Genomic DNA, 13,616 nt, shown 5'->3' on the forward strand with positions numbered 1-13,616 from the left:
TCATCTGAGATGTGTTCATCTACAGATTGACAACCAAGTTCTTGAATTATTGATAAAGGTGTTGAAGTTCACCTGATCTCATCCAAATGTAGAACCTAGGAATTGTGAAATATATTGGGAAAATTGCCGGTGCTATAGAAGAGGCGGCAAATGCTTTCTTCTCTTATGAAAATGGTTTTAGACAAAACGTGTGTGTTAATTCATTTATACATTAGGTTGGGAAATCAGCAGAAAATAATAATGGTTCTTTAGCTGCAAGAGTGGCAGAGTACCAATAGGGGGCATCTATACCCCAAAAACTCACATCTCAAGCGAGTTGTTCTGTACTGATTTATCCAAAAGAAAAACAGTGTAAAGTATTAGAACCATGAGTGATTGGTTGATAATGAATATAAGGAGTCGTTGTGTACCTTTAAATATCTCCTAAATCTCTCTCTTGCCAATGCTCTTTGCCAAAGAACATTAGTGGCTTAATGAGTGCGTGTTGACTCAGTAGGTCAGAATGGGTGCTGAGGAGAGGTTGGGATAGGTTCGTTATCAGTTGGCATGGGGTTGGGGGGGTACTAGTGCAGTGTGTCCAGCATTGCATTCCAAAGGTCCTGAATCATCCTATGACATAACATACCTGAACTGTGCCCATCTAACATACACCTGTTCTTTCTTTGCGTATGTGTATCGAAAAGAGAAAGAGAAAGAAATATAAAGAGAGAGAGCGAGAGAGTAAGAAAGAGAATGAGAGAAACAGGGTGCAGGCTCCAGCCATTACAGAGCAACTGATTAGTACATAACTGAAGAGCACTGGCACTCAGAGGTCCTCTCCTCTATCTATCTCCATATGATAGCCTTTTAACTAAGACCAGGGTGGCATGATTAGGCTATAGGCAAAGACAGATCGTTCTCAAACAAGGTCTTGTTCAGTAAGCACAAATAGGAAGAAAGCATCTTTCAACTGAGTGAAACGAGGAGGCTATGTCTGAACTTGACCAATTAGAAACATTCATTTTTTGTTTTCCGTTGCTACGGTGTGCCGTCGTGAAAACAACCCAGATCCAGGGTCACCAAGCAACTCTGAGAGGATGACCTGTAATGAAAGCTTCGGTCACGGCCAGGCTACACAGAGGGAAACTCCAGGCTTGTCTAGACAGCAATACAAAAGAGGAGAGGGTAAAGAAAGGTGAGGGGTCAGAGGTCACCACTAGCCAATGAGAGCAGAGAAGGCTGAAGGAGTGAGAACAAAGCTAACAGGATAGAGACAAAAGGTACGGGTCGTAAATGTATACTCCTGCATGTTATCCAAACAGGAGTTCCAATCAGTCAAATTCAATGTCCACTACCATTCAAATGTTACTTTTTTGAAACACTTTGTTAACACAGGGTCATAAAACCCAGTATTCTGAGCACCTATAATTGTTCCCCCCCCCCAACTCTCAGCAAGAACCTCCAGGTTTTTCTATATTTCGGTTCTCTCCCTCAGGAGATGTCCTGGTTAAATAAATGAATTTGAAACTGAAGCCACTGGTTAAATAAATGTTAAATTAATTAATATGAAACTGAAGCCACTTGACTCCTTAGTGGACAGATATGAAGTAATCCACCCATCCACCCTGTGGATACTCTGAAGCTATCGGTAGGTAGATGAGGCAATGAGTAGAACGACTGAAGCAGCATATGTAACATTCAGTGCCTTCGGAAAGTATTCAGACCCCTTGTCTTTTTCCAAATGTTGTTACGTTACAGGCTTATTCTAAAATTGATTAAATACATTTTTTAAACTGAAATATCACATGTACAAAGTACTTTGTTGAAGCACCTTTGGCAGCGATTACAGCATCGATTGTTCTTGGGTGTGACGCTACAAGTTTGGCACACCTGTATTTGGGGAGTTTCTCCCATTCTTCTCTGCAGATCCTCTCAAGCTCTGTCAGGTTGGATGGGGAGAGTTGCTGCACAGCTATTTTCAGGTCTCTCCAGAGATGTTAGATCGGGTCCAAGTCCAGGCTCTGGCTGGGCCGCTCAAGGACATTCAGAGACTTCTCCCAAAGCCACTCCTGCGTTGTATTGGATATGTGCTTACAGTTGTTGTCCTGTTGGAAGGTGAACCTTCACCCCAGTCTGAGGTCCTGAGTAGGTTTTCATCAAGGATCATCACCTTCTAGAATTCATCTTTGCTTCGATCCTGACTAGTCTCCCAGTCCCTGCCGCTGAAAAGCATCCCCACAGCATGATGATGCCACCACCATGCTTCACCATAGGGATGGTGCCAGGTTTCTTCCAGACATGTGGCTTGGCATTCGGACCAATGAGTTCAATCTTGGCTTCATCAGACCAGAGAATCTTGTTTCTCCTGGTCTGAGAGTCTTTAGGTTCCTTTTGGCAAACTCCAAGCAGGCTGTCATGTGCCTTTGACTGAGGGGTGGCTTCCGTCTGGCCACTCTACCATAAAGGTCTGATTGGTGGAGTGCTGCAGAGATGGTTGTCCTTCTGGAAGGTTCTCCCATCCCCACAGAGGAAAGCTAGAGCTCTGTCAGAGTGACCATCAGGTTCTTGGTCACCTTCAACTGTGGAACCTTATATAGACAGGTGTGCCTTTCCAAATCATGTCCAATCAATTGAATTTACCACATATGGACTCCAATCAAGTTGTAAAAACATCTCAAATTCGATTCTCATTGCAAGGGTCTGAATACTTATATAAATAAGGTATTTCAGTTTATTTATAATATATTTGCAAAAATACAAAAAAATATTGTTACTTTGTCTTTATGGGATATTGTGTGTAGACTGCTGAGGATTTAAAAAAAAATGTAATCAAGTTTAGAATAAGTCTGTAATGTGACAAAATGTGGAAAAAGGCAAGGGGCCGGTCTGAATATTTTCCGAAGGCACTGTGTGACATCATAAAAATGATCTTTGCCTGGTCAAATAAACAATGTACAGACAATGATAACAAGATACAGTATTTGACATGTCCACACTGATAATATAGTTTTATTACACCGAGTCAGTCAGATGACATAACATAGTAACAACATATGTACCATCACTATTTTCATAGACGATCCCTAAACAGTGCTTCATATATATGCTCACACTGCACTGACAGTGAGCTCAATGGCATATTAATGGACAAAGGTCATGGATTTACAAGCCATTTAGTTACCAATAGGAACATCTAGAACAGTCTAATAGTTAAGGACGTGAACTTGCTAGCTCCAGTTGTTCAATGACTGTACAGTATCGGTTGTTTGTACTGTGCTGTACCCACAACAATCTCCTGTCATATAGTATACATACACACACATTTACCACAGTTAAATCCTACATATAGAAGACACATCCACAGAGGTGTTAACCTTTAACATTTTTGTACAGAAGGCAGTGGTTCATTCACTGAAGTTGATTGGTCGTTGTTGTGGCACCACTGCTCAGTTCGGGCATTATTCTATTGGGCCGACCATTTATTTAGGCTCATTTTCATAATAAAAGGCATTATAAAAAATATAGTACAGTTCTTTAAACATTTATTTGAGCAAACATTCATATCTGTCCATTGCTGGCCTGATCATTTAAAACAGAACAGCAGCCATAGTAACAAAAAGACAAACGCTTCACACAGGAGAGGCAAAATGGTCACGTTTTAACTTGAAGTGGTCTTTCAAAATGTCGACATAGCAGTGTGTAACAACGCCGCGATGAAGTCATGATTGACAGTAAAAACGCTTGTTCCAACTGACGTAGTACTATGATGCCCAAAAACCATCAAATGTTCCAACGTGTCTCCAGTTTCCCCCCACTTGACTCTCTGAAGTCTAAAACATGATTATGTCAGTTGTTTTCAGGCTGAGCCTGCATGAACTGCTATGACACATGCTATGTAGACATTATGACGGGCCGGTTCAAGTCAAAGTGTTACCAACCGAAAGGCAAAAAAAAAAAAAAACCTTTCAACTGGGAAACGTCTGCAGATTCCTATAAGGTGAGTCACTCACAGCAATGAAGCAGCGAGATGTTTTGAAAGAAGCACATCAAAAGAGAATCGTGAAAGATAATTACACACATAAAGAAGTATCCAGTGTAGCCTACTGCACATGGGCAGCAAATTGTTCCTTCTGCCAGCCAATCTGCACCGCCACCGTTAGTGAGAACATCCCCTGGAGGCTGGAGCTGGGACTTTCTTCATTCAGTCCTAGTGCTTAGGGATGTATGCGAGGAGGCATGTGAGGAGAGGTGGGAAGAGAGGGGAATTCAGTGGCAGTGCGGATGATGGTGTAAAGAATTTTATGGCGAGGGGGAAAAAAACCTGGAGCCCGGCCCTTCGCCATATCGCCATACACATGCCACCCATTAACAAGCGGAAATGTCTCCAAAAATCATCCGGTCCCTCTTTGGCACGGGAGTTGTTGGGTGAGTCACTTGTACTTGATACACACAATGTGCTTCTATAGAATTCTATAGGCTTTGTTCATTGAAAAGGTTTTCCCATGTCTCCAAATTGTATGTGGTAGAGAGAGACGAGAAGCCTGACCTCCTGAAGTCAGGCTCCAAGGGCATACCAGGGTAAAAGGTAATGGGAGGGTCTAGAGCAAGTTCTAGGTTAAAGAGCAGAGGGAGGCCAAGATCGACCTAACAGTTCATACAGGCCTCAGGCGTACAGTGATGTTTGTTTGGTTGGTCATTGGTCAGTATACATACATTACACACACGTGAAGTAGGCACGGCACATGTCAGTGTCCTTAAACTGTCTTTTCTCAGCCAGCGTACACAGAGTTTGTCCAGTGTCTGTCTGTCAATCACATACAGTTCCCAAGCGACCCAACGGCTTCGTCGCCTCAAGCCCACTCTTTTCTCTCTCTTTCTTACTCTGTCAAGCTCATTCTTTTCCTACCCCCCTTTTACCCCCTTGTCTTCAATCTCTCCCCATGCCCTCTCCTTTTCTCCTTAACTATTTTTCTTTCATCTCTCCCTCTCTCTCTCTCTCTCTCTCTCTCTCTTTCTTTCTCTCCATCACTCCCTCTCTCTCAGGTGCAGCAGTCTCGCTCCAGGGGGTGGCCCTGAGGGGTGGAGGAGGAAGAGGAGGATGAGGAGATGAGAGGGGGGTAGGGGCTCATCTTGTCTATGTTGACATAGGTGGTGTTGAGAAGGATGTAGTGCTCTCCGCTGAAGCTGGAGAAGATGGCGTTGATAAGGGATACCAGCTCTGAGAAGGTGGGCCTCCTCTCCGACTTGGGGTGCCAGCACTCGACCATCACGTTATACCTGGGGTGGGAGATAAGGGAGGGGAGGTGGTTAGGATAAAATGTTGATGCATGGATAAGCCGATATGCAGGTGAAATACAATTATGTACATATGTTTTGCTCACTTAGATATTTAGTAGCCACATTTATACTGAACAAAAGTATAACGCCACATGCACACAATTTCACTGAGTTACAGTTCATATAACATTTTGTTACACCTGCAATTACATCTGCTAAATATGTGTATGTGACCAATCAAATTTGATTTGATATAAGGAAATCAGTCATTTGAAATAAATAAATTAGGCCCTAATCTGTGGATTTCACATGACTGGGCAGGGGCACAGCCATGGGTGGGCCTGGGAGGGCATAAGTCCACCCACTTGAGAGCCAGGCCCACCGCCCACTGGGGAGCCAAGCCAAGCCAAAACTTGAGACATCTGTGGCATTGTGTTGTGTGACAAAACTGCACATATTAGAGTGGTCTTTTAATTTCCCCCAACACAAGGTGCACCTGTGTTATGATCACGCTGTTTAGTCAGCTTCTTGATAAGCCACATCTGTCAGGTGGATGGATTATCTTGGCAAAGGAGAAATGCATACTAATAGGGATGGAAACCAATTTGTGCACAAAATTTGAGAGAAATACGTTTTTTTGTGCATGTAGAACATTTCTGGGATTTTTTTTTTCAGCTCATGAAACATGGGACCAACACTTCACATGTTGCGTTTATATTTTTGTTCAGTGTAGTTTTGACAGTTTTGCCACAGGGCCCCATTCATTCTGGAAATACTGCATGTCAGTGAATGTTCATGAAAAAAGACTCATATGAATGGTTATGCATTCCGTTTTGCTCTCCGCTTGGCTGAATCTATACTAGGATTTACACCTCACCTGAAAACTCCCCCTGACTTGCGGAGATGAATAGGGAGATAGTATTTTATTTTCACGAAATAATCGTAGTTCGTACTTGGAAACATGTTGTTTTTACAGATTGGGGGAGATTAAGGAGGATCTCATGTCTGTAGTGACCTGATTGATTCAGTAGTTATATATGCGTTATAGTTTACACAATTCTCTCTCTCCGTAACTCTCTCTCCGTGTCTGTCTGTCTGTCTGTCTGTCTGTCTGTCTGTCTGTCTGTCTGTCTGTCTGTCTGTCTGTCTGTCTGGCTCCCTCCCTCCCTCCCTCCCTCCCTCCCTCCCTCCCTCCCTCCCTCCCTCCCTCCCTCCCTCCCTCCCTCCCTCCCTCCCTCCCTCCCTCCGTCCGTCCGTCCGTCCGTCTATCTGGCTGTCTGCATCCCTCCCTCCCTCCGTCCCTCCATCCGTCCCTCCATCCGTCCCCTTCCCTGTCTACATATCTGTCCGTCTCAGTCTTTTTCTTCAAGCAGACAATGCAGTATGTAAGGGTGGTGTTAACAATGGGCCTCTGTTCATCTCAATGTCTCTGTCAAGGACAAGCACTACTGAGCCATCCCTATGTGCATTGGTCAAGGTGAAAGACAGGAGTGTGTGTGGGCATATGTGTGCGTAGCAATACATGACCAGTGGACACACACACACTTTCCACTCACAGTGCGTGTGTGTGTGTGTGTGTGTGTATGTGTGTGGGTGTGGGTGTGTGTGTACAAGTGTGCACGTACTGTATATGAATGTGTGTTTGTGTGTGTGTGTGTTCACTCACAGTGGGTCAGGGCAGAACTCTGGCTGCAGCAGCCGTCTCCCTTGCAGTAGGAACACAGTGATGTCGAAAGAGTTGACGTCCGAATACGGCGGGGCTCCCCGGGTCATCAGTTCCCATAGCAACACGCCAAACGACCACTGAAACATTGAACACCAGATGGACCAATTACACATCAGATCACATCACAGTACATCATAGGCTGCACCTGAAATAGCACTCTATTCCCTATGGGTCCTGGTCAAAAGAAGCGCACCATATAGGGAATAGGGTGTCATTTCGAACACAGGCCAAGTCAGTCCTAATGAGATCATTTCCCTTCTGGCCTTCAGTGATGAGAGCAGCCAGCCGGGAAGAGTGTTAAAATCAGCTAACCTTAGTGAGATCACAGACAGATACTGTAGCAGAGAGTGACAAGCTAAACCTATATACCTCAACCAGAGATGGAACGGTACAGTGGTGGTTTGTTAAGGCAGAGTGGAGTTCGAGGGGTTGAGAGGATGGAGCTCTAATTAAGTTCCAAAGAATTAAGCTTGCTACTTATTTATCACAGGTTATCATCGTGTGTGTGTTAGAATAGACGAGAGAATGATTACGTAATACTGTAAGTGAATGAAGGAGTGAGTAGTAGTGTATATACAGTACCAGTCAAAAGTTTGGACACACCTACTCATTCAAGCATTTTGTTCTTTATTTTTTACTATTTTCTACAAGTGAAGACATCAAAACTATGAAATAACACATATGGAATCATGTACTAACCAAAAAAGTGTTAAACAAATCAAAATATCTTTAAGATTTTAGATTCTTAAAAGTAGCCACCCTTTGCCTTGATGACAGCTTTGCATACTCTTGGCATTCTCTCAACCAGCTTCACCTGGAATGGTTTTCCAACAGTCTTGAAGAAGTTCCCACATATGATGAGCACTTGTTGGCTGCTTTTCCTTCATTCTGCGGAACAACTCATCCCGAACTGTCTCAATTGGTTTGAGGTCGGGTGATTGTGGAGGCCAGGTCATCTGATGCAGCACTCCATCACTCTCCTTCTTGGTCAAATAGCCCTCACACAGCCTGGAGGTGTGTTACGTCATTGTCCTGTTGAAAAACAAATAGTCCCGCTAACGGCAAACCAGATGGGATGGCGTATCGCTGCAGAATGCTGTGGTAGCCATGCTGGTTAAGTGTGCCTTTAATTCGAAATAAATCCCTGACAGTGTCACCAGCAAAGCACCCCCACACCATCACACCTCCTCCTCCATGCTTCACGGTGGGAACCACACATAGGAGATAATCCGTTCACCTACTCTGCGTCTCACAAAGACACAGAGGTTGGAACCAAAAATCTCAAATTTGGACTCAGACCAAAAGACAGATTTCCACAAGTCTAATGTACATTGCTCATGTTTCTTGGCCCAAGCAAGTATTTTCTTATTGGTGCCCTTTAGTAATGGTTTCTTTGCAGCAGTTCGACCATGAAGGCCTGATCCATACAGTCTCCTCTGAACAGTTGATGTTGAGATGTGTCTGTTACTTGAACTCATTTAAGCATTTATTTGGGCTGCAATCTGAGGTGCAGTTAACTCTCATGTATTTATCTTCTGCAGCAGAGGTAATTCTGGGTCTTCCTTTCCTGTGGTGGTCCTCATGAACACCAGTTTCATCATTGCGCTTGATGGTTTTTGCAACTGTTCTTGATGGTTTTTGTAAAAGTTCTTGAAATGTTCTTGATTGACTGACATTCATGTCTTAAATTAATGATGGACTCTCGTTTCTCTTTGCTTATTTGAGCTGGCCTTTTACCAAATAGGGCTATATTCTGTATACCACCCCTACCTTGTCACAACACAACTGACTGGCTCAAACACAAAAAGAAGGAAAGAAATTCCACAAATGTACGGAAATGCATTCCAGGTAATTACCTCATTAAGATGGTTGAGAAAATCCAAAGTCTGCAAAGCTGTCATCAAGGCAAAGGGTGACTACTTTGAAGAATCTCAAATATAAAATATATTTAGATTTGTTTAAAAAAAGTGCGTTACTACATGATTTATTATATGTTATTTCATAATTTTGATGTCTTCACTATTATTCTACAATGAAGAAAATAGTAAAACCCTTGAATGAGTAGGTGTGTCCAAACTTTTGACTGGCACAGTACATGCGTGTGTGCCTGAGTGTGTGTGCATGACTATCGCCTCGTAGCACTCACCTCTGTCATCATGAATTGCTTTGTGAGGCTATTTAAGGATCATTTCACCTCTACCTTACCTGACACCCTAGACCCACTTCAATTTGCTTACCGCCCCAATAGCTCCACAGACGATGCAATCGCCATCACACTGCACACTGCCCTATCCCATCTGCACAAGAGGATTACCTATGTAAGAATGCTGTTCATTGACTATAGCTCAACCTTCAACACCATAGTACCCTCTAAGCTAATCATCAAGCTCAGGGCCCTGGGTCTGAACCTCATCCTTTGCAACTGGGTCTTGGACTTCTTGACGGGCTACCCCCAGGTGGTGAAGGTCGGCAACAACACCTCCACTCCGCTGATCCTCAACACTGGGCCCCACAAGGTTGTGTACTCAGCCCCCTGTTCACCCATGACTGCGTGGCCACACACACCTCCAACTCAATTGTCAAGTTTGCAGACGACACAACTATAGTAGGCCTGATTACCAACAATGACGAGACAGCCTACAGGTAGGAGGTGAGGGCCCTGGCGGAGTGGTGCCAGGAAAATAACCTCTCCCTTAACGTCAACAAAACGAAGGCGCTGATCGTGGACATTAAAAAGCAGAGGGAGCAACCCCCTATCCACATTGACGGGCCGCAGTGGAGAAGATGGAAAGCTTCAAGTTCCTCTGCATACACATCACTGATGATCTGAAATGGTCCACCCACACAGACAGTGGGGTGAAGAAGGTGCAAAATTTGGCTTGGCCCCTAAGACCCTCACAAACAGATGCACATTTTTTTTTACAGATGCACAATTGAGAGCATCCTGTTGGGCTGCATCACCGCCTGGTACGGCAACTGCACCGCCCACAACTGCAGGGCTCTCCAGAGGGTGGTGCGACCTGCCCAACGCATCACCAGGGGAAAAACTACCTGCCCTCCAGGACACCTGCAGCACCCGATGCCACAGGAAGGCCAAAAAGATCATCAAGGACATCAACCACCCGAGTCACGGCCTGTTCACCCCGCTATCATCCAGAAGGCAAGGTCAGTACAGCTGCATCAAAGCTGGGACCGAGAGACTAAAAAACAGCTTCTATCTCAAGGCCATCAGACTGTTAAATAGCCTTCACTAGCCGGCTACCACCCGGTTACTCAACCCTGCACCTTAGAGGCTGCTGCCCTATATACATAGACATGGAATCATTGGTCACTTTAATAATGGAACACTAGTCACTTAACTCATTTCATATGTATATACTGCAATATATTCTACTGTAATTTAGTCATTGCACGTCTTAATATTTATATATTTCTTAATTCCATTATTTTACTTTTGGATTTGTGTGTATTTCGCCACACCCGCAATAACATCTGCTAAATATGTGTATGTGACCAATAACATTTGATTTGATGTTAGTGCTTGGGTAGTCTCTCACCACATCTGACTTTGGGGTGAACTTGTGTGTCTGCAGGCTCTCCAGGGCCATCCACTTGACAGGTAGTTTGACTCCACTCTTGTTGTGGATGCTGTAGTACTCCTTATCATACACATCCCTGGCCAGGCCAAAGTCTGCCACCTTCACTGTGTAGCTTTCATCCAGCCTAGGAGAGAGAGAGAGGGATGGGGTCAACAACAGCTTTACAGCATACAAACAGCGCTATGGAAACTGACAGCCATGTTGGATCTGAACATTCTTATATTATCTTGTAATGGTTGGAGCCAAAATGGCGTCTTTTCCAATGCGGAATCTCAAAGTATGCATGACTGTATGCCTCTCTCACTACAAAGATGGGTACACGTTCACACACTGACTGTTTGAGATTGCATTTGACAGTTGGTTCCAGATCTTACATGCAGTTCCTTGCGGCTAGGTCTCTGTGGACAAACTTCTTGCTGGCCAGATACTCCATGCCCTGGGCCACCTGCAGACCAAAGCCCATCAGGTCCTTCACTGTGGGGTTCTAAAGAAACAAGGAAGAGGGTGGAGGTGAGATACACGTCCCACATGTATCCACTGGTGCTGGGGGAAAAAAATACTTCATATAGGAAGTAAAGCACACAAATACAGAAAGAAAAGCTCACACATGGAAAAAGCTGCTTCGGGGCTGTACTCCTGTACCTACATATACAAATGTTTCAGCTGCATTGGACTTTGTCTGATATTACTTCATGTATGACCAGAGTGTGTGTGTGTGTGCGTGTGTGTGTGTGTGTGTGTCGTACATGTGTCTCTTCCCGTATGAAGTTCCTGAGGTCTCCGTGCTTCATGTACGGCAGCACCACCAGAGGAGAGCCCTCAGTGGGCAGACAGATCCCTAGTAGAGACAGCACGTTGGGGTGGCTGAAGTCCTTCATGATGATCCCCTCCTTCAGGAACTGAGACACCTCCTCCAGGTCAGTGATCCCTGACAACCCGGCAAGATATTACAGAATGACTTGTTTACTTATTTAGCCAAGTTACTGAAAAGAGAACACATTGACTTTTACACAACATCCTGACATTAAAGTCTGTATTATAATCATGCATTGCCACCACCAAAAACGCAAACAAAACAGGCCCTGGAGCCATAAACCTAAATCTCTTTACCGTGCCATCTAAACCTTAGTTAGCAGCCCATGAGGAGCCAGTCTTCAGGCTGTCCGAGCATTGGGACTGTGACCCTAAACCAAACCTATAGGCAACCGCTACGCAACACTCCCATTTCCCAATCGAATCAGTGCTCCTGGTGTCACTGCTCTTTCCCCCTCCCCTCTCTTCTAATCTCGTTTAAAATGGAATCTCATTTAGCTAAGATAAAACAGCTGATTGCCCTTTCACTGGAACTACCAGATGACGACACACTCAAACGGAAAAAAGAAGGCTTGGTATTTAATGCTGAGTTTTAAAAAAGAAAGAAGACAATACGGCTGTTAAGCTGCAAGAGTTCAAACTACCCTTTTCTGTATTGCAGAAACAACATGGTGACATCACCTACAATATTCACCGAAAACACTGTGTCTTTGCCAAGACAGTGACACAGTTCCCCAGGGAACTTCATTTTCTTTAAAGTTCCCTGGGGAACTTCAGGTCACTGTAAACTCAATGAGAAGGCCAAGGCTCAGAGAACAATGTCTAAACGAAAGGCAGAGGTAACTCTATCGCTATGGGTTACCAGCCGAGTACCCTCAATCGCTATGGGTTACCACCAGTCCAGCAGGCAGATCTCACCATAGCCTTATCTAGGACATTAATCTCCCAGGGTAAAGTGACAGGTTACACGATTAGAGACAGGGGGACCCTAATGTCATCCTCGTCGCCAGGAGCCCATTCATCTCAATCATCCTTCCACAGGCCACACCGCTGCGGCTGTGTGTGTCATTGTGTGTGTGTGTGTGTGTGTTGTGTGTCAAGAGCCCAGCTGGAATGAGATAAGGCCCTCTAATGTTATTGTGGCATTGCATTGTTGCTATGATTTCACATCATAGCTATGAGATTTGAATGAATGAATAGGGGATGACTGAGGTTGGATTCTGCTTATATGGTTGAATTTTGGACATGGTTAGTCAGGTGTGTTTCAAATGGAATCCACGGTGTAGGTACGGTAGCTCCTCTTAGCATAATTATTGTATCTTCGGCCATGTTCCAGATGAAGATCTGGCCTTTCCTGTTTTTGATCATCCAACCACGTCCAAGTCGGAACCCCTTAGCTTCAAAAGGTTTTCTCTCGTTTTGTGTCTGAACACAACCCTGGTCAAGTGACTTTGTGATGTGGCTCTTTTGGTCATGCTGTGGTCTGTACTCACGGTTGAGGGACTTGATGGCACAGTGCTGTTTCTGACCGTCAGCCTCTAACAAGGTCCCATGGAACACACAGCCAAAGTGACCTGTGAAGAAAAAAAGAGAGAGAAACATAAGAGATGAAGCTCAAATGGGTGTCAAAATAAGCTAGAAAAAGAGTACTTGCTGTTAGAGGAATGCTTGATGCTGAAACCCTTGTTTTTTTATAGACATACTTCTTTAGACCAGTAAGTCAATGGAGCAATGAAAAAAAAAAATGTACTTATTTATTTAATTTTATTTAACTAGGCAAGTCAGTTAAGAACAAATTCTTGTTTACGATGACGGCCTAGGAACAGTGGGTTAACTGCCTTGTTCAGGGGAGTCAGGCAGGCTGAAAAGCTAGATTCCCCTTTGTTGAAGTCTCGATTACTTCTATGAAGCTCTACTTGAGGCGCCCATTCATTCCCTTCAGTTTAGTTCAATAGGGTTCATTAGAGGCTATATCGCCCCATATCTGAGTTACTGTGGCCTTTATTATATGTGGTCTGGGGGGCTCAGTGCAGCTTTGCAAGGGTGTTGGGCTATTAAAAGCTAGGGAGTGTAGAGAACTCTGAGGTGTTCTCCCATCACGATCCTTGCAGATGCACTGAGGGCTCGGGTTACACCACACGGATAAACAATGGTGCTCGGAATTCTACCCGGGAATAAATCATCCCACGCCACCCCATAATCCTGCTTCGGAATCTCCAGGC

General features: G+C 44.3%; 1 protein-coding gene across 1 annotated transcript in view; it reads right to left on the reverse strand.

Annotated features, from left to right (window-relative positions):
• Positions 1-2,970: 2,970 nt before the first annotated feature.
• The window catches only part of LOC109888715 (hepatocyte growth factor receptor-like), a 70,552-nt gene continuing 59,906 nt past the window's right edge, over positions 2,971-13,616 (reverse strand). The window contains exons 16-21 of the mRNA XM_031823132.1: positions 12,888-12,968; positions 11,328-11,509; positions 10,956-11,065; positions 10,540-10,705; positions 6,923-7,059; positions 2,971-5,256 (exon numbers count right to left, since the gene is read on the reverse strand). Of these exons, the coding sequence (XP_031678992.1) occupies positions 5,019-5,256; positions 6,923-7,059; positions 10,540-10,705; positions 10,956-11,065; positions 11,328-11,509; positions 12,888-12,968 (914 nt within the window). The 3' untranslated portion in view covers positions 2,971-5,018. The remainder of the gene's footprint in view (positions 5,257-6,922; positions 7,060-10,539; positions 10,706-10,955; positions 11,066-11,327; positions 11,510-12,887; positions 12,969-13,616) is intronic.

This window comes from Oncorhynchus kisutch, linkage group LG4 (assembly GCF_002021735.2).
Source record: "Oncorhynchus kisutch isolate 150728-3 linkage group LG4, Okis_V2, whole genome shotgun sequence".
In the NCBI taxonomy this organism is placed as follows: domain Eukaryota; kingdom Metazoa; phylum Chordata; class Actinopteri; order Salmoniformes; family Salmonidae; genus Oncorhynchus; species Oncorhynchus kisutch.